A 16,343-nucleotide genomic window follows, 5' to 3' on the forward strand; every position below is an offset into this window, starting at 1 on the left:
CTCCTCAATCTGTTACCACAGGTCAGGTGTGGTCCTGGGGTGATGGAGATTATGGTAAACTGGGCCGAGGAGGCAGTGACGGCTGTAAGACGCCCAAGCTGGTGGAGAAGCTGCAGGATCTGGACATAGTAAAGGTGTGCTGCGGAAGCCAGTTTTCAGTAGCCCTCACCAAAGATGGGCAGGTGTACACCTGGGGGAAGGGAGACAACCAGCGCCTTGGTCACGGCACCGATGAGCATGTCCGATACCCAAAGCTGCTTGATAGTCTACAGGGTGAGTGAGCTTGACCTTAACATTGATTTTCAGAAGCTTATTTAAAAAACAAAACAAAAGAAAAACAACAAACGCATTGTTTGCAATCAGGAAAGAAAGTTGTGGACGTAGCTGTGGGGTCGACACACTGCTTGGCCCTCACTGATGATGGAGAGGTGCTCAGCTGGGGCAGCAATGACAAGCTACAGCACTTTGATACGCTCTTTTCCAATAAGAAGCAGCCTAAAGCTCTCCCGGGGCTCAACTCCAAACACATAGTTGGAATCTCCTGTGGACCCGGGCAGGTAAGATACCATCACTGTTGGTCTCATAATGTTAGTAAAGAACGAGACACAGATCAGTTACCATTTGCTTGTTTTCAGAGCTTTGCCTGGTCCTCGAGCTCCGAGTGGTCTGTGGGGAAACGTGTGCCCTTTGTGGTGGATGTTTGCCCCATGAGTTTCGAGCAGTTGGACTTGCTCCTGCGGCAGGTCAGCGAGGGCATGGATGGCAGCTCAGACTGGCCCCCTCCGCAGGAGAAGGAGTGCATGGTAGTCGCCACACTCAACCTGCTCAGGCTCCAGGTAGGAAACGGCCTTTGAACGGGTGTGGTTTGATTGGAAATGCTTGTAGAAGTAGAATTTTTTCCTCTGCATATTTGTTTCGTGATGGAGCAAATTATCTGATATTAAGTCTATATCATACAATATTACTGGAGAGTGGAACAGAATTGTTATGGTGTGTACATTCTGTTTTTGAACAGCAGTTCTGTTTTTTCCACATCTGCATTTACTTTTTAATTAACATTAATAACTTTGCAGTGGAAGAAGACTCCATCTCTTTAGTAAGAATTTCACTTTGTGTGGGGTTTTTTTGATAGTCGGACCTGAGTCATGTCATGGTGGACTTGGTTCAAATTTTCTTGACATGCTTAAAGGGATGATTCAGTGAAAAGTCCAAATTTGTCTTAGACTTCCCCAAATTATATTTATTTATTTATTTTTCTTTTTTTGGTCATACTTCTGTCCTGTGGTTCCCATTTTAAAGATTAAATGATCAACGAACTGAACAATCAAAGAAATGAAAGGAAATAATAATTTATTGCAGCCCTAAACCTTCACTGTTTTTCCTCAGTTGCATGCAGCCATCAGCAATCAGGTGGATCCAGAGGAGCTGGGGCTGGGCCTTGGAAGTGTGCTGCTCAACAACCTGAAACAAACAGTGGTGGTGCTAGCTAGCAATGCTGGGGTCCTCAACACAGTTCAAGCAGCTGCCCAGGCTGTCCTCCAGAGCGGCTGGTCCGTGCTGCTACCCACAGCTGAGGAAAGGGCAAGGGCTCTGTCCTCACTCCTGCCTAATGCTGGTCAGTACAAATCAAAACATCTGGTAACACTGATTCAGTATGAAAATGAACATTTAATAGTCCATTACCTGTGATCAGTTTGATGGAAGTGCCTGCAAAGGCTGAGTTTTTAATTTTTATTTTCTAGCATCTGGAAATGAGATGAGTGTGAGTCCCGGCCGGCGCTTCATGATTGACCTGTTGGTCAGCAGCTTAATGGCTGATGGAGGGTTGGAGTCTGCACTCAATGCAGCCATCACTGCTGAGATACAGGTCAGTGTAGTAAATGCATGAGTCAGCACTTGGTTGTCTGTTTGAAATGCTGAGTAAATTCTCTCTTGACTGATATTTGTATATGGGACACAAGGCTCACCCATTTGTTGGCACCCCCGGCACAGAATGCCAGTGCAATGCAATTTTATTTATTTATTTTTTTTCAGTGTGAAAAGTGGCAGCAGAAGTTGTAGCTGGAAGTGCATAGAAGGAAACAATGGTACCTTATGGGCCTTTGACAGTTGAAGGCTGTGTTGCCACAATACGTAATTGCATTTCTGGGGGGGTGCACATCAGGTTACAGCGCAGTGTTTCAAAAGCACTTGTAATTACAATTTGCCTGTGGCATACATTTAACAAAGTCTAAATCCCACTTTAGAGCACACATGGACAAAATTTGTGACCAAGGACCAGAACCAGCCCATCGAACATCTCCATGTGCTCCCTGACATCCTAAATGATGGTAATAATTTTGTGTATTATATATTTTTTTCATGATAGGACATTGAAGCAAAGAAGGAGGCTCAAAAAGAGAAGGAGATTGATGAACAGGAAGCTAATGCCTCCACCATACACCGGTGTCGCACCATGCTGGACAAAGACCTCATCAACACGGGCATCTATGAGTCGGCAGGGAAGCAAAGCTTGCCCCTTGTGCAGCTCGTACAGCAACTCCTGAGGTACCTTCACAAATTGTGCTGCACATACTCCTATAATGTGGTATAATACCTCACTCCCTGCTAGCATATTCATGGATTTAACTTCTGCAGAAACATCGCCTCCCAGACCATTGCAAGGCTAAAAGATGTTGCTCGTCGCATCTCAAATTATTTGGAGGCAGAGCATGTCAGTAAGGAGCGCTCTGCATCTCTGGACCTACTGCTGCGCTTCCAGAGGCTGCTGGTCAGCAAGCTTTACCTGGGAGTCAATGGCACAGAAAATGTTAATGGATACAGTAAGTCTCTTCTAGCTCTTTAGTTTGTGTAGACAGAGGTTACAAGCAAAGCAGTGCTGTCTCAGTGAGGTGGACAGTGAGGCTCATATGCATCCAATGTGTGGTTTGGCCATAAATCTGACATCAACCTAACCTGATGTGCCTTCTGTTCCAACCAGCTTATTGGTTCGGCACTGTGCCCGGTGTCCAAACATGCATGGAATGAGTGCTTTTGACTTTGTCAACTATCTCATATCTATTGAAATGTTATTTCACAGTAATTGTTTTTATGGTTTTAGTCCCCACCTCTAAGAATGAGTTGCAGAAAGGCAGTGTGTGATTTCTCTGGTGCTTTTCTAGATCCTGAGCTCCTGGGTGTTGGTTCCTTGTTAAAAAAGTACATCGCTTTGTTGTGCACTCACATTGGAGACATCCTCCCAGTGGCAACAAGTATCGCTTCTACTGGTTGCCGCCACTTTGCTGAGGTCTCTCGTGTCATCGAAGGAGATCTAACTGGTAAAAAAATAAAATAAATTCCCTCAGATTTGTATTTCCAGCATATTTATGCTTTAGAGATGTTTGCAACACAGTACTGAATACTGTACTGTTTGTTCTTTGGTAGGAGTGCTTCTCCCTGAGCTGGTGGTGTCCATCATCCTTCTCCTCACCATTGACGCTGGTCTGATGCAGGAGACCGGCTCAATCCCTCTCCTGGCTGGACTCCTGGAACACTTGGACCGTTTCAACCACCTGGCTCCAGGACACGAGAGGGACGATAATGAGGATCTGGCCTGGCCAGGAATTATGGGTAAAACAACATCTATGTTTTACTTGAGTGACATCCTAAATTTTAGGGAGAAGATGAGATGCTACTCTGTGCGTTTCTTTTTAGACTGTAACTAGTAGGGATGGGTATCGTTTAGGTTTTATCCGATACCGGTGCCAAACTGGTACTTTTGAAACGGTGCCGGTGCTTAAACGGTGCTCAAACAGGTGCTTAAAGAATGGAGAACACAAAATTGGTCCAAAAACCTCATGTTCAGCTGTTTTTTTTTTTTTTGTAAAAAGATAACAATGTTAGCCTTTTCTGCAGCTATGGGGCATATATGGTATCATTCTTGGCTGGAAGCAGTGCTTAAACAATGGAAAAAAACACAAACTTTGTCCAAAAACCTCTCATGTTTAGCTGTTTTCCACTTTTTCTTTGGTCATTTTAGCCTTTTTGGCCAGGGTGAAGGGAGTATCTGCCATCAAACAAGAAGACAGCCGCATGTAGCTATGATGCTGTTTGCTAGTTCACCTTACATGCATTCATTTAATAACGTGGTTAGCCTACTCAAAGTAAATTACACACGAACAACATTAAGCTACTCACGCAGAGAAGAACATCATCATCATCCGTCATCATTTCTGCTACACTGGCAGGGCTAGGGGCCAGGACTCTACTCTTCGGGTTTTTGGAGGATGTTGCAAACTCCGGGTCCGATAACAGGCACCACACCCGCAGTAGATGCGCTCGGTGTGAGGTCTTGCAGCAAGCTATCAAATACGGCGCATTTCTCGGCTTTTAAAAAAACGCTATGCGTCGCCAGGTGTTTCATCGGATTTGAGGTGTTACCTCCTTTGACAGTATCACAGTATCAGCTTAAAGCACTTGTTGCAGGCTGCTGAGTTTGCATATTTTGCTGTGAAGTACAGCCAGACTTTTGACCGCTTCACCTTGGGCATTTTTAATCTGCAGTTCTGCTCTAAAAGAACATACGTACCTGGACCCGCCTACTATCCTCGGAAACGTAAAATGATTGGCTAGAATCTAAAGTGTATCACAGCTCAGGAAAAAAACGCACCGAAATAAAGCACCGAAATGTGCGCTGCTTTTCGGTCTGGTTACTACCGTTTATGACAGAACCGGTGCCATCATGGCACTGGATACCGGTACCCATCCCTAGTAACTAGACTTTCTGCTGTGTTGGCAGGGTCTTTCTTTACAGGGCAGAGCTCCAAGAACAATGAGGAGGTTTCACTCATCCGCAAGGCTGACCTGGAGAATCACAACAAAGATGGCGGCTTTTGGACTGTAATAGATGGAAAAGTGTATGACATCAAAGACTTTCAGGCCCAGTCCCAGTCACTAACAGGAAACAGTATCCTGGGTAAGACTAAACAGTAGTTTTGGAATGTAATGTGACATCCAGGATTAATTAAAATAGCACAGGGACACCCTAAGTGCTCAGTGTTGTAAACATGGTACACACACACACACACACACATACGCACGCCAGTTACTGATGGTGCAACAACATACCCTTACATCTACACTAATCGCTGTACACTTGGGTTACTTAAAGGTTTCTTTTGTACCTTGAAGGAGAGGCTAAAAATAACCCCAAAGTGAAGCTCTGAGACTTTGAGTACTTTCTGTATTTCAGACATGCAAAGAGGCTGGACTTTGTCAAAGGGTTATAAGAGAACTGATGTCAGAACTCATGCCATTTGTTCTTTGCGGTTTAACAGCCCAGTTTGCAGGAGAGGACCCTGTGGTTGCTTTGGAAGCTGCTCTGCAGTTTGAAGACACTAGAGAGTCCATGCAGGCCTTCTGCGTTGGCCAATATATGGAGGTACCAGTTGTACTTTTATTTTAAACACAACTTCTTTTCTTCGTTGGTGGCTTTAGCCTTTGATATTGGGACTTTTTATCATTTTCAGCCTAACCAGGAGACGGTCACTACTCCAGACCTCAGCAGCCTTTCTTCTCCACTTATTGACACTGAGAGGAACATGGGGCTGCTCCTGGGTCTGCACGCCTCCTACTTGGCCAAGAGCACCGCCCTGTCCCCCATGGAGATTGAATGTGCCAGTAGGTTTAATGGTTTTACATCAGCCTGGTTTAAAAATTCACACTTCGGGTTGGAATTAATTTAACACAAGTGTTTGCTCTCTGCACAGAATGGCTCCAGTCCTCCATATTTTCAGGGGGTCTGCAGACCAGTCAGATCCACTACAACTACAATGAGGAGAAGGACGAAGACCACTGCAGCTCCCTGGGCACAACCACTCCTGATAAGGCCAAACTTTATTCCCGCAGAATAACTCTCAGCGATCACGCACAGCCTTTCTTGCAGGCCATTGCTGACAACAACACTCAGGACCATACTGTGAAGGTACAAGCAAGGCAGAAATGCCTGAAGAGCTTGTTTCACAGTGAGAAGGAGGCTGATGGGTAATAATGTCATGTTTTGCTTTTTGTTTGGAATATTTTAGGACTTCCTATGCCAAATAGAGCGCTGCTGTAAGCAGTACCATCTTATTGCGCCCATCACCTTCCTCCCAGAGCACCCTGTGGAAGAAGTTGGTCGCCTGCTGCTCTGCTGCCTCCTCAAGCATCAAGACCTCGGTAACTTAGCAACTGAACCCAGAGTGGTCACCTGAGGAGAAATTAGAGGCTAATTATGGCTCACTAAAATGTGTTTTTTCTTCTTGTATTTAATTATACTGAGATTCACATGAGTTTCCTTCATGTAACACTGCTAATACCACACAAAGATATTTCCTAATGAAACTCATCGATGCTGAGTTGCATGTGAAGTTTTAAATAAAAATCTTTCCTGTCACAGGTCACGTTGCGCTCTCACTTGTCAGTCAATGTGCCTTGGGTGTGGACCAAGGAAAGCAGAGATCCCTCCCTAAATCTGTGATTGACGTATGCCGCATGGTCTACCAGGCAAAGTGTTCTCTAATTAAGGTATGCTTTCTGCTTGTGAAATATTTCCACGTTATGCGCAGTTAACCTGTGATGCAAAAGGAAGCAGGAAGATGAACGGAAATGCTAATGCAATGATTGCTTTGTCTTATCATAGACCCATCAGGACCAAGGCCGCTCTTATAAGGAGGTGTGCGCCCCTGTTATTGAGCGTCTGCGCTTTTTATTTAATGAGCTGCGTCCAGCTGTAAGCAACGACCTGTCTATAGTGTCCAAACTGAAGCTGCTGAGCTCCCAGCCACGCTGGAGGAGCATCACCCAGAAGCTCATCAGGGATCGTAGGAAAAAAAGAGGTGGGGCCTCAAGAATCTACTGCAGGGTAACAGTTTTTTTTATTTATCCATCTACTCCTTTTGAATGTGAATGTCATCTTTTTTTTGTAGTGCCTAAGAAATCAGAGTCTGCTGATATTGAAGAGCCAAAGCTGGAGAATGAAGGGACCAATGAAGAGGAACTTAATGTTCACATCAGCCCCGCTCCTGCTGACAGGAAATCACCCACTGACAAAACAGCCAAGGTAGTTTAACAGGATTAGTTCATGAGATAAAAAAAAAAAATGGCCAAAAAACATAAAGAAGATGGCTTCAGTTTAAAATCTATTCACCTTCATACACAACGAAAGTTTGTCTCAGTCTGAATTTGTAGATTTATTTATGTACATTTATGTTGCACTTTCATCCCTTGCAGTTGTAGCTAAAATATCAGAGCAGGACAGTGGAGTGCGTGTGTCTACAGAGTTTGTTGTCAACCTATTATTGCATGTCTTGGCAGCAAGACAAGTGGCAGCCGCTTCTTAACACTGTGGCCAGCGTCCAGAAGTATCGCTGGCTGAAGCACAGCGTTCAAGGTGCTTTCTCTCAGTCCAGCCTCATGGCCACCATTGTGGACTTTGCACTGAAAGAGGAGCCACTGGATGTGGAGAAAATGAGGAAGTGTCTTCTCAAGCAGGTGGGAGTCGGTGTGTGTGTGTGTGTGACAATGTTTTAAAGCAGGGTGTATAAAACAGGTGGAAATTTGATTAATTCTGTTTCCTTATAGCTGGAGAGGGCTGAAGTGAGACTGGAAGGCATTGACACCATGCTGAAGCTGGCCTCTAAAAGCTTCTTGCTGCCGTCTGTGCAGTATGCAATGCTCTGCGGCTGGCAAAGAATCATACCAGAAGGGACCAACATTGGGTAGATCACCTGGTTTAAATCCATGTTAAAATTACACTTCTTGTTTGTTTGTTTTGAAGTTATTTGTAATAATCACATGACAGTTATTCTAATAATGTAATCCTGGTGCACTTTTTGTGTTTGTGTTTTCTTCTCAGAGAGCCCTTGTCTGATTGCCTGAAGGATGTAGATCTGATCCCTCCCTTCAACCGCATGCTTTTGGAGGTGACGTTTGGAAAGTTGTATTCCTGGGCCATCCAGAACGTTCGTAACATCTTGCTTGAAGCAAGTGCTCGCTTCAAAGAGCTAGGTGAGTGCTGAAAAATAAGTGGTTAATTCATTTCACACTATTCTTGACCTGTTGTAGACAAACCAGCTGAATGACCACCTGTTCTTGTGACCAGGTGTGCAGCCAGTTCCTTTACAAACCATCACAAACGAGAACCCGGCGGGACCAAGCCTTGGAACCATTCCGCAGGCCCGCTTCCTTCTGGCCATGATACACATGCTGTCCCTGAAACACGGCTCTAACAGTCTCAGTCTGTTGCTGAATTCAGGGATATTGGCCCTCACTCAGAGTATTCTCAGACTGATAGGTGAGTAGTGTCCAGTCAAAGGCAACCCAGAATGAAACGAAGTGTGTACATATTGTTTGTTCGGTGTTTGATGCCTCTTTTCTGACGCTTCAGGACCGAGTACAGACAGCAGTGATGAGGACCTGAGTTTATGTGCACATGGAGGCTCAGCGACAGTCCTGGAGGAGTCCAGAAAAGAGGCAGCTCCCGCCCCTCTACCTGCCTCTGGCCCAGAGCTGGCTGCCATGATGAAGATAGGTACCAGAGTCATGAGGGGAGTCGACTGGAAATGGGGCGATCAGGTACCTAAATCAGTTTTTACTCTAGCTGCTTATTTTATGGACATATTTAACATTATGTGCGTGGTCTGTCCAGGACGGCCCAGCACCAGGTCTTGGCAGGGTCATTGGGGAGCTGGGTGAGGACGGTTGGATCAGGGTTCAGTGGGATACAGGCAGCACCAACTCCTACAGGATGGGCAAAGAGGGAAAGTATGACCTTAAACTTGCAGAGCCACCACCAGCAGCCCAGCCCCCTGTTGAGGACTCGGACACAGAGGACGACACAGGTCAGTTTAAAGGACAGGCTCAGTAGAGATCCTCACAGCTACAGGTAAAGTGCGATGTTCCAGTAATCACCTGTTATATCATTTATACAGAGGGAGAGCTGATTGAGAAGAGCAGCCATCCTACGGCAATGATGCTAACCAGCACAGTCAACCTGCTGAAGACACTGTCACTCTCAGCTGGGATCCATGCTGAGGTGCTCCAGTCAGATGCTACACGGACCCTGTGTGGCCTTCTCAGGATGCTTGTGGAAAGTGGCGCTAATGACAAGTCTGGTAATTGGATTGCCGTTTTCTTTTTCCTAAGGTCTTATATTGAGCAGCATGTTATTCTAACCTGACCTCCTCTGTGCTGTCAGGCTGTCACGCGCACAGATTGGTGTCTCGGGAGCAGCACAGGAGCTGGTGTACCCTCGGCTTCATACGCAGCATTGCTCTCATGCCGCAGATGTGCAGCACCCTCAGTACCTCCGCGTGGATCGGACTGCTCATCCGAATTGTTGAGGGACACCAATCTTTCAATGCTATTACCTTGCAGAGACAGGTTGAGTACCATGATTGTGTGCAGGATTTGCTTCCTCTGCTATTAATGATGCCATTCTTTAGTACTAGAAAACTCTATCCTGTTACGTAGAGAAATGTGTTGTTCATTGTTAAATATAGTTATAGGAAGCATATTAATAAATTATTTTGGGTTCTAAACAGATTTGTTAACTGCAGTTTGTCAAACTCTGAGAATAAGAGAAAAATCACGAAGAATTAGATTCTCAACATTTACAGTTAATCTTTCCATTAACTGTAGTTTAGATGAAAGGTTTTGCTTCTTTTCACTCCTACAGTCCAAAAACAAGTTAAAGAAACAGCTTTTGTAGTTTCTACAGAAGCACATGATTTATTTTTGTTGATCAACCAGTAAATTAGCCACACAATCTCAGTGGAGATTTCATCTTTTCTCCCATTCACCCTGTGTTTCCAGATCTTGGCTCTACGTCTCCTTCAGGCGGTCCTGCCTTCATGGGACAAAACGGAGCGCTCTCAGGACATGAAGTTCCTGGTGGAGAAGTTGTTTGGCTTTTTGGGAAGCTTGCTGAGCACCTGCTCATCAGACCTGCCACTCCTCCGAGGTGCTGCAATGGTTCAGGCTTAAAGTAACAAATGCAATGCTGTTATTGTCATTGTATTTTTAATTGGTTGTTCCTTCTCAGAAGGTTCCCTGAGAAGGAGGAAGTCCCGCCCACAGGCGTCTCTAACAGCCACTCACAGCAGCACGCTGGCAGAGGAGATTGTGGCTGTCCTGCGTACTCTGCACTCTCTCAGTCAGTGGAACAGCCTGATAAATGATTACATCAACAACCAGCTGAGCTCCATCGCAGATGTTATGGCAAGCTGCCAATCTGAAGCGGTAAGATTTATTGTGGCATTATGAGTCCAATTACCGTGTTGGTTAAATGTTAACTTACAACAGTGCTTTTATTCTGCCAGTCAGCTCTAACAAAGCGATAATTATAAATGTCCAGAACTGTCAGTGTTTCCTGGAGGAGTGTTTCCCTGATTTGGAGGGTCCCAGAGTGGGCAGTCTGATGGCAGTGCTGGCGGTGATTGGTGGGATCGACGGGCGCCTCAGGCTTGGTGGCCAAGTCGTTCACGAGGAGTATGGAGAGGGAACGGTCACACGCATCACCCCAAAAGGGCGCATCACTGTCCAGTTTCATGAGATGAGAACCTGCAGAGTTTGCTTGCTCAGCCATCTTAAAACGGTGCGGGAATGCTGAGATACTCACAGATGCATTGAAGCTGGCTCCACTTAGCAGTCTGACTTTATTTAATGTTTCTACTCTTTAGCTTCCTGCCATATCCTTCAGTGTGCAGAACCTGCCATTCACTGAGCCCATGTTGGCTGTTTGGGCCCAGCTGGTCAGCCTGGCTGGAAGCAAACTGGAAAAACAACGCATGAAAAAGTCACTTAGCCGAGGGCTTACAGGTGCAGACTCAATTGCCGTGCATGTAACTGAAATAAACAAACAGTTTTTAAGAAAAATCATCAACTCTGTTTACAGCAGTATGTTTTATAGTATTCTGGCAATATGTGAGACACTGAAAGCGTTTGTTTGGTCAGAGACTGAAAGTTTAGTGGGTGTAATCAATGCTGTTGTTTCCAGCCGACCAGGTGGACCTCTCTTTGCTGCGGTGCCAGCAGCTGAGGCTTTATGTTTTAAAGGCAGCTCGGGCCCTGCTGTCTCATCAGGACAAACTCAGGCAGATCCTCTCCCAACCTGCAGTGGTGGACATAGGACCCAATCCCAGTGGTAAGACCTCACCCAGTGAAAGGCTAGGTTAGTACATCTTAAAAATGGACTGAGGAAGTTTGATCATTAGGGACTATTACTGCTGTTTGATGCAGTTTAGTGATTTCAAGGTTCAGTTCACAGGACATTACTGAGATATCAGATGTGTTTCCATACTTGGAGCAAATTCTAGCCATTTAAGGTTTGAAGGCCTTGCACACTGTGTGTGTTTTCTTAAAATGTACAGCAAGTTGCTGATCAGAGTTTAAATCTTTATTTGTTTACCTTTGAAGTGAAAATGTAGAGTTCAATTTAACCTTAAGGTCGAGGGCACGGATCAAGTTTAGGAAAATCTTGTGAATGCAATAACTTGAGAAATAGGCAACATAGGATTTTAAAATTTCTACCATAGGTGCATCTACTATGAGGCTGAGGGGTACCACTGGTAGCCACCAGAATTTATTATTTTTTTCAATCTAGATCTTGTCCAGAACTTGTCTGTCTCTCTATGTGCAGAGGATCCAGTGGCTTCATCTCCTGATGTGGGCGACTTGTCTCCTGAGGGACCTCTGCCTCCACTGATTCTCCTGCAGCAGCTGCTTTCTGCCGCCACACAGCCTTCTCCCATCAAAGCCATTTTTGACAGGCAAGAGATGGAGGTATGTCAGTCGAGCTGATTGCAGACAGCTGGTGTCAGCGGTAATGTTGCTGATGTATTCGGTGTGACTTTGACGTTATATGTATGTGCAGGCGGCAGCTCTGGCAGTGTGTCAGTACCTGGCTGTGGAATCTGCCCACCCATCCTCGCCGCTGTTTGAGGAAAGCAGCTCTAGTGAAGCCACCACACCCATCACCACGCAGCACATCAGACCACCCAAACAGAAGAAACAGAAGTCCTCCACTATCCCGCCCTTACCGATAGTTGGCCAGCTCATGGAGATGGGATTCCCTCGGAAAAACATCGAGTTTGCCTTGAAATCTCTGTCTGGGACTACAGGCAATGCCTCCGGTATCCCAGGTATCTTATCATATGAGTGCTTGGTAGCGCTGTAGGTAATTTAATGTGAAATGAAACATCTGGAAAAGGTACCCACGTACATTAAAGGCCTGTAGGTCAGGGAATGTTAATAATATGAAGGTAACATTTTTCAGTGGATCCATTAAATATATATTAAAGTTCTTGAGCATTTAAAAAAACAGCTAATTTTGAAAAGATACAATATGAGATACCGATTTGTTTTTCATAAAACGAGCCCTGCTTGCCTCATGGTGTTTAGACATTTACCTCAGGAGAGTAACTGAGCATATCCACCAGGTGTTGAGACTCTGGTGAGCTGGCTGCTCGACCATCCAGACGTTCATGTCACTGAGCTGTCAGATGCCGACACTGTGTCTGATGAATACTCAGATGAGGAGGTGCTGGAGGAGCTGGAGGAGGCAGAGCCGGCATTCTCTGTGGTGTGTTCCTTACTCTTTTATTTCTGGTGTGACCCTCACAATTACCTGTCCCTCAACTTGTCAGATTCAATTATTAATACCTTCATATATGATTAAAATACGTGTCTGTCACATTAGCCTTCAGGTGCAGTTGTGACTGAAAGCCAGATATTTAAGAAGAGATCTGATTTCCAAAGCAACGATGATTACGCTGTTTATGTGAGAGAGAACATTCAGGTGAGTGTTTGCTTTTGTATGTTTTCTGAATCTGCCTTAAAGACATGATGAATTGGTGTTACGACTCAGCGGCTTCCCTACAGGTGGGGATGATGGTGAAGTGCTGCAGAACGTACGAGGAAGTGTATGATGGCGATGTGGGCAAAGTGATTAAGCTGGACAGAGATGGGCTTCATGACTTGAATGTGCAGTGTGACTGGCAAAATAAAGGAGGAACATACTGGGTTCGCTACATCCACATCGAGCTGCTTGGTAAGATAACAGTTAATGTGATGCTTTGCAGGCATGCTAATAACAGGAAGTAAATAGACATAAGAAACCTGTGTCATTGATTTTGCCGTTTCAGGATTCCCACCACAGAGTTCTCCTTCTCACATAAAGATTGGTGACAAAGTGAGGGTGAAGCCCACAGTCACAACACCAAAGTACAAGTGGGGCTCTGTCACACACAGGAGTGTGGGGGTGGTTAAAGGTAAGCAGAGTCACTCTAGTCTTAAGACAGAGTGTCATCTGTTTTTCTTCTGTTATTGTAACTTGAATCCACCGTTTATTGTGCTAATAGAGCCTCGTTGTTTGTTTTTAGCTTTCAGTGCCAATGGAAAAGACGTGATTGTCGACTTTCCACAGCAGTCCCACTGGACTGGTTTGTTGTCTGAGATGGAACTGGTCCCCAGTGTTCATCCTGGAGTGAGGTAAAGATGTACTAAATTGGTATCTTAGTATGTTGTGAGTAGCAATGTGAGGGATTAGTTGTCCAGACTTTTTATATATTGCTTAGTAGCAGAAATACTTATTGGTTAAACTAATTGTTCATATTTTAACAGTTGCTAAGACATCATCCACCACTAGCTTGGTGTCAATTTGTTAACAAGCTTTAGACGAAGGGGTCAGTCAAACAGATCACAGCTACATGAAGTTCCTGCAGGGGTCTGATGTTGAAAATCAACATCATCAGAATAAAATGACCACTGTACGTGAGCAGTAACCACATCCCACACAGGTGTTTCAGCATTAACCTGCGAGGAAAGTCTCCTTCTGAGCAACGAGGCCAATATTGCTAGAAGATTCACTTACCTTGTTCTGAGCAGTTTCATGTGGGAATTTATTTTTATTTTAAATATATCTGTAGTCTTTGCACATGGTTTTTAGTAACTGAGTCATTATTTCTGGAAAGGTACATTTGAAGCTTAGGTATTCAGATTTACTTTTGTGATGCTTTGAGAAGCACAGAGTGTGCATATTCAAGTATATTCAAGAAGAGGGAGGTCTATAGTTTGTTTTCAAAGCTAAGAAACTTGCAGTGAAATAAATGGACCAGGACCCATAAGGAAAAGAGGTGAATTAGATTTTGCTTGAACTGAACATTTTACATGAAACCCCTATTGCTTTCTCCAGATGTGACGGCTGCCAGATGTTTCCTATTAATGGCCCCAGATTTAAATGTAAAAATTGCGACGACTTTGACTTCTGTGAAAACTGCTTCAAGACACGCAAACACAACACCAGACATTCCTTTGGCAGGATCAATGAGCCTGGTTAGTCCTACATTCACCAACATAAAATTCTGTGGTGGTTCTACGTGCGTGTGCATAAACCTGTCCTCCACCTTCTCCACAAACAGGCCAGTCTCCGGCTTTCTGTGGCCGTTCAGGAAAACAGCTAAAGAAGCACCACAGCAGCCAGCGTGGGATGCTGATTGACGATTGGTCTCGAGCCGTCAAGAGCCTCAACGTGTCGTCGTCGGTTAACCAGGCTTCGCGCCTCATCGACTGCAGTGATCAGTGTTGGCAGTCCTCTGGCTCACAGGGGAAGGTAAGAGTGAATTGCATAGTCTAATAGGCCGGATGACAGCCTGATTAGTTTGCTTTATTAACGTTTAATATTTTCTTTTTCTTTGCAGCACTGGATTCGTCTTGAGCTTTTCCCAGACGTTCTTGTTCACAGGCTGAAGATGATCGTAGACCCGGCGGACAGCAGCTACATGCCCTCGTTAGTGGTGGTGTCAGGTGAGTTCAGATGTTTTTTGTTTTATGTAAAATTGTATTGATATTAGTATTTTTCCCTTTTGTTTGAGCAGATGGCAGTTTAATTTTAAACTTTCAGACCAATTCTTTGTTTTTTAGCATTTTGATCATTCTGACATTTTGTTAACATGCAGGTGGAAACTCTTTGAACAACTTAATTGAACTCAAGACAATTAACATCAATCCCACTGACACCACTGTCCTCCTCCTTTGTGACTGCACTGAGGTTTGTCTGCTTCAATAACTGACAGCTTCTAATTGTTTTTGTTTTCCCCCTAAGCTTAAGTGTTGTAATAACTTTATATAAACACCCCCAACAGTATCACAGGTACATTGAGATTGCAATCAAGCAATGCCGCAGCTCTGGTATCGACTGCAAGATTCACGGACTCGGCATTGTGGGACGCATTAGAGCTGAGGATGAAGACCTGGCTACAGTCCCTTTCCTGGCCTCTGACAATGAAGAAGAGGATGATGAAAAAACAGCAGCTGGGAGGTGAGATGAGGAAGATTTATTTCCAGGTTCCAATCATACATATGTGCGATTCGCTTTCCAGGGGATAGCCTGTGAGTTTGTGGTTCTACCATGTGGCCTGTCACCGAGCCCAATGATGTTTGTGAGATGCACTGAGGCAGCAGGTACTACTCAGCAAAAGGGCATTTGAGTAGCAGCACACATCAAAAACTGGCTGCTGCCAGCTCCTACCTGTTAACAGGAAGAGAATTTAGACTTCCAGATAAATGTGGAACAGAGCGTATTGAGACCCACTGAACATATTAACTTCACAGCATTCAGACTTGATGCCCTCCAGTGAAGACTTTCTCTCCAGACAGACTGGTGACGATGCAGTCAACCATAGCTCTTTGTTGCAGGGGCAGCTCTGTTACCCTCAGACAGTGCCAGAGGCTGCTGAGCCTGATGGATTCCTCTTTAGCAGAGATACCACTGGGTACATGAAAGGTTTTCAGCTCTGAGTGGCCTCACTGGGATTAGACCGTCATCGTGACTCCCTCCGTGGACTGCTCACTTGCTCTTTGCCAGTGGAAGTAACCCAGGTTTTGTGGCTCAGGTCAGACTCTGGGCATGGTTTTAGCCAGGAAGGTGGTCTCCATAGATGCCTCCCTTGTGGACCAGGGTGAACTTAAGAGGGGAGAACAGTGAATGATAGTTATGCCCCCCACAGACAGTTCATGCACATAAACTGTCTGGAACTGCTGGCAGTTTATCAGTCGCTAAAACATTTGCTCTCTTGGCTGAAAGGGCATCATGTTTTAGTGAGGTCAGATGCTTCCACTGTTATGGCTTATATCAATAGAAATGGGGATCTGAGGTCATGTAGATGACACACACTGGCCCACTGACTGTTAGTCAGCAGTCATCTATAGTGTTGTTTGTTTGGTGTTTGTTTTTATACTTTGTTTCCAACTTCTCTATAAAAAAAATGTCATAAATATATGTTGTCTATCAGTATTTAAAAAAAAAAAAAAAAAGAGGTGGAAGACTA

General features: G+C 44.8%; 1 protein-coding gene across 3 annotated transcripts in view; it reads left to right on the forward strand.

Moving 5' to 3' along the window:
* Window positions 1-16,343, forward strand: part of herc2 (HECT and RLD domain containing E3 ubiquitin protein ligase 2) — a 54,995-nt gene that overhangs the window by 17,371 nt on the left and 21,281 nt on the right. Inside the window, exons 15-56 of one of the 3 annotated variants that reach the window (XM_087836082.1) lie at window positions 22-273; window positions 364-557; window positions 636-836; window positions 1,387-1,615; window positions 1,743-1,867; window positions 2,369-2,547; window positions 2,638-2,822; window positions 3,162-3,317; window positions 3,424-3,609; window positions 4,778-4,954; window positions 5,316-5,419; window positions 5,508-5,658; window positions 5,748-5,962; window positions 6,063-6,195; window positions 6,416-6,543; window positions 6,659-6,854; window positions 6,945-7,078; window positions 7,333-7,509; window positions 7,600-7,736; window positions 7,874-8,025; window positions 8,120-8,311; window positions 8,405-8,592; window positions 8,666-8,858; window positions 8,949-9,131; window positions 9,215-9,399; window positions 9,832-9,979; window positions 10,061-10,257; window positions 10,373-10,612; window positions 10,698-10,836; window positions 11,015-11,188; window positions 11,657-11,799; window positions 11,891-12,158; window positions 12,456-12,598; window positions 12,716-12,814; window positions 12,898-13,066; window positions 13,161-13,286; window positions 13,398-13,506; window positions 14,210-14,349; window positions 14,436-14,626; window positions 14,715-14,820; window positions 14,973-15,064; window positions 15,159-15,334. In XM_087836082.1, the coding sequence (XP_087692208.1) occupies window positions 22-273; window positions 364-557; window positions 636-836; window positions 1,387-1,615; window positions 1,743-1,867; window positions 2,369-2,547; window positions 2,638-2,822; window positions 3,162-3,317; window positions 3,424-3,609; window positions 4,778-4,954; window positions 5,316-5,419; window positions 5,508-5,658; window positions 5,748-5,962; window positions 6,063-6,195; window positions 6,416-6,543; window positions 6,659-6,854; window positions 6,945-7,078; window positions 7,333-7,509; window positions 7,600-7,736; window positions 7,874-8,025; window positions 8,120-8,311; window positions 8,405-8,592; window positions 8,666-8,858; window positions 8,949-9,131; window positions 9,215-9,399; window positions 9,832-9,979; window positions 10,061-10,257; window positions 10,373-10,612; window positions 10,698-10,836; window positions 11,015-11,188; window positions 11,657-11,799; window positions 11,891-12,158; window positions 12,456-12,598; window positions 12,716-12,814; window positions 12,898-13,066; window positions 13,161-13,286; window positions 13,398-13,506; window positions 14,210-14,349; window positions 14,436-14,626; window positions 14,715-14,820; window positions 14,973-15,064; window positions 15,159-15,334 (7,012 nt within the window). Of the gene's footprint in view, window positions 1-21; window positions 274-363; window positions 558-635; window positions 837-1,386; window positions 1,616-1,742; window positions 1,868-2,368; window positions 2,548-2,637; window positions 2,823-3,161; window positions 3,318-3,423; window positions 3,610-4,777; window positions 4,955-5,315; window positions 5,420-5,507; window positions 5,659-5,747; window positions 5,963-6,062; window positions 6,196-6,415; window positions 6,544-6,658; window positions 7,079-7,332; window positions 7,510-7,599; window positions 7,737-7,873; window positions 8,026-8,119; window positions 8,312-8,404; window positions 8,593-8,665; window positions 8,859-8,948; window positions 9,132-9,214; window positions 9,400-9,831; window positions 9,980-10,060; window positions 10,258-10,372; window positions 10,613-10,697; window positions 10,837-11,014; window positions 11,189-11,656; window positions 11,800-11,890; window positions 12,159-12,455; window positions 12,599-12,715; window positions 12,815-12,897; window positions 13,067-13,160; window positions 13,287-13,397; window positions 13,507-14,209; window positions 14,350-14,435; window positions 14,627-14,714; window positions 14,821-14,972; window positions 15,065-15,158; window positions 15,335-16,343 lie in introns of all 3 variants that reach the window. The other 2 variants (XM_087836083.1, XM_087836081.1) reach the window with 2 other exon arrangements.

This window comes from Neolamprologus brichardi, chromosome 23, assembly GCF_056152115.1.
Source record: "Neolamprologus brichardi isolate AB-2024 chromosome 23, ASM5615211v1, whole genome shotgun sequence".
NCBI classification, from domain to species: Eukaryota; Metazoa; Chordata; class Actinopteri; order Cichliformes; family Cichlidae; genus Neolamprologus; species Neolamprologus brichardi.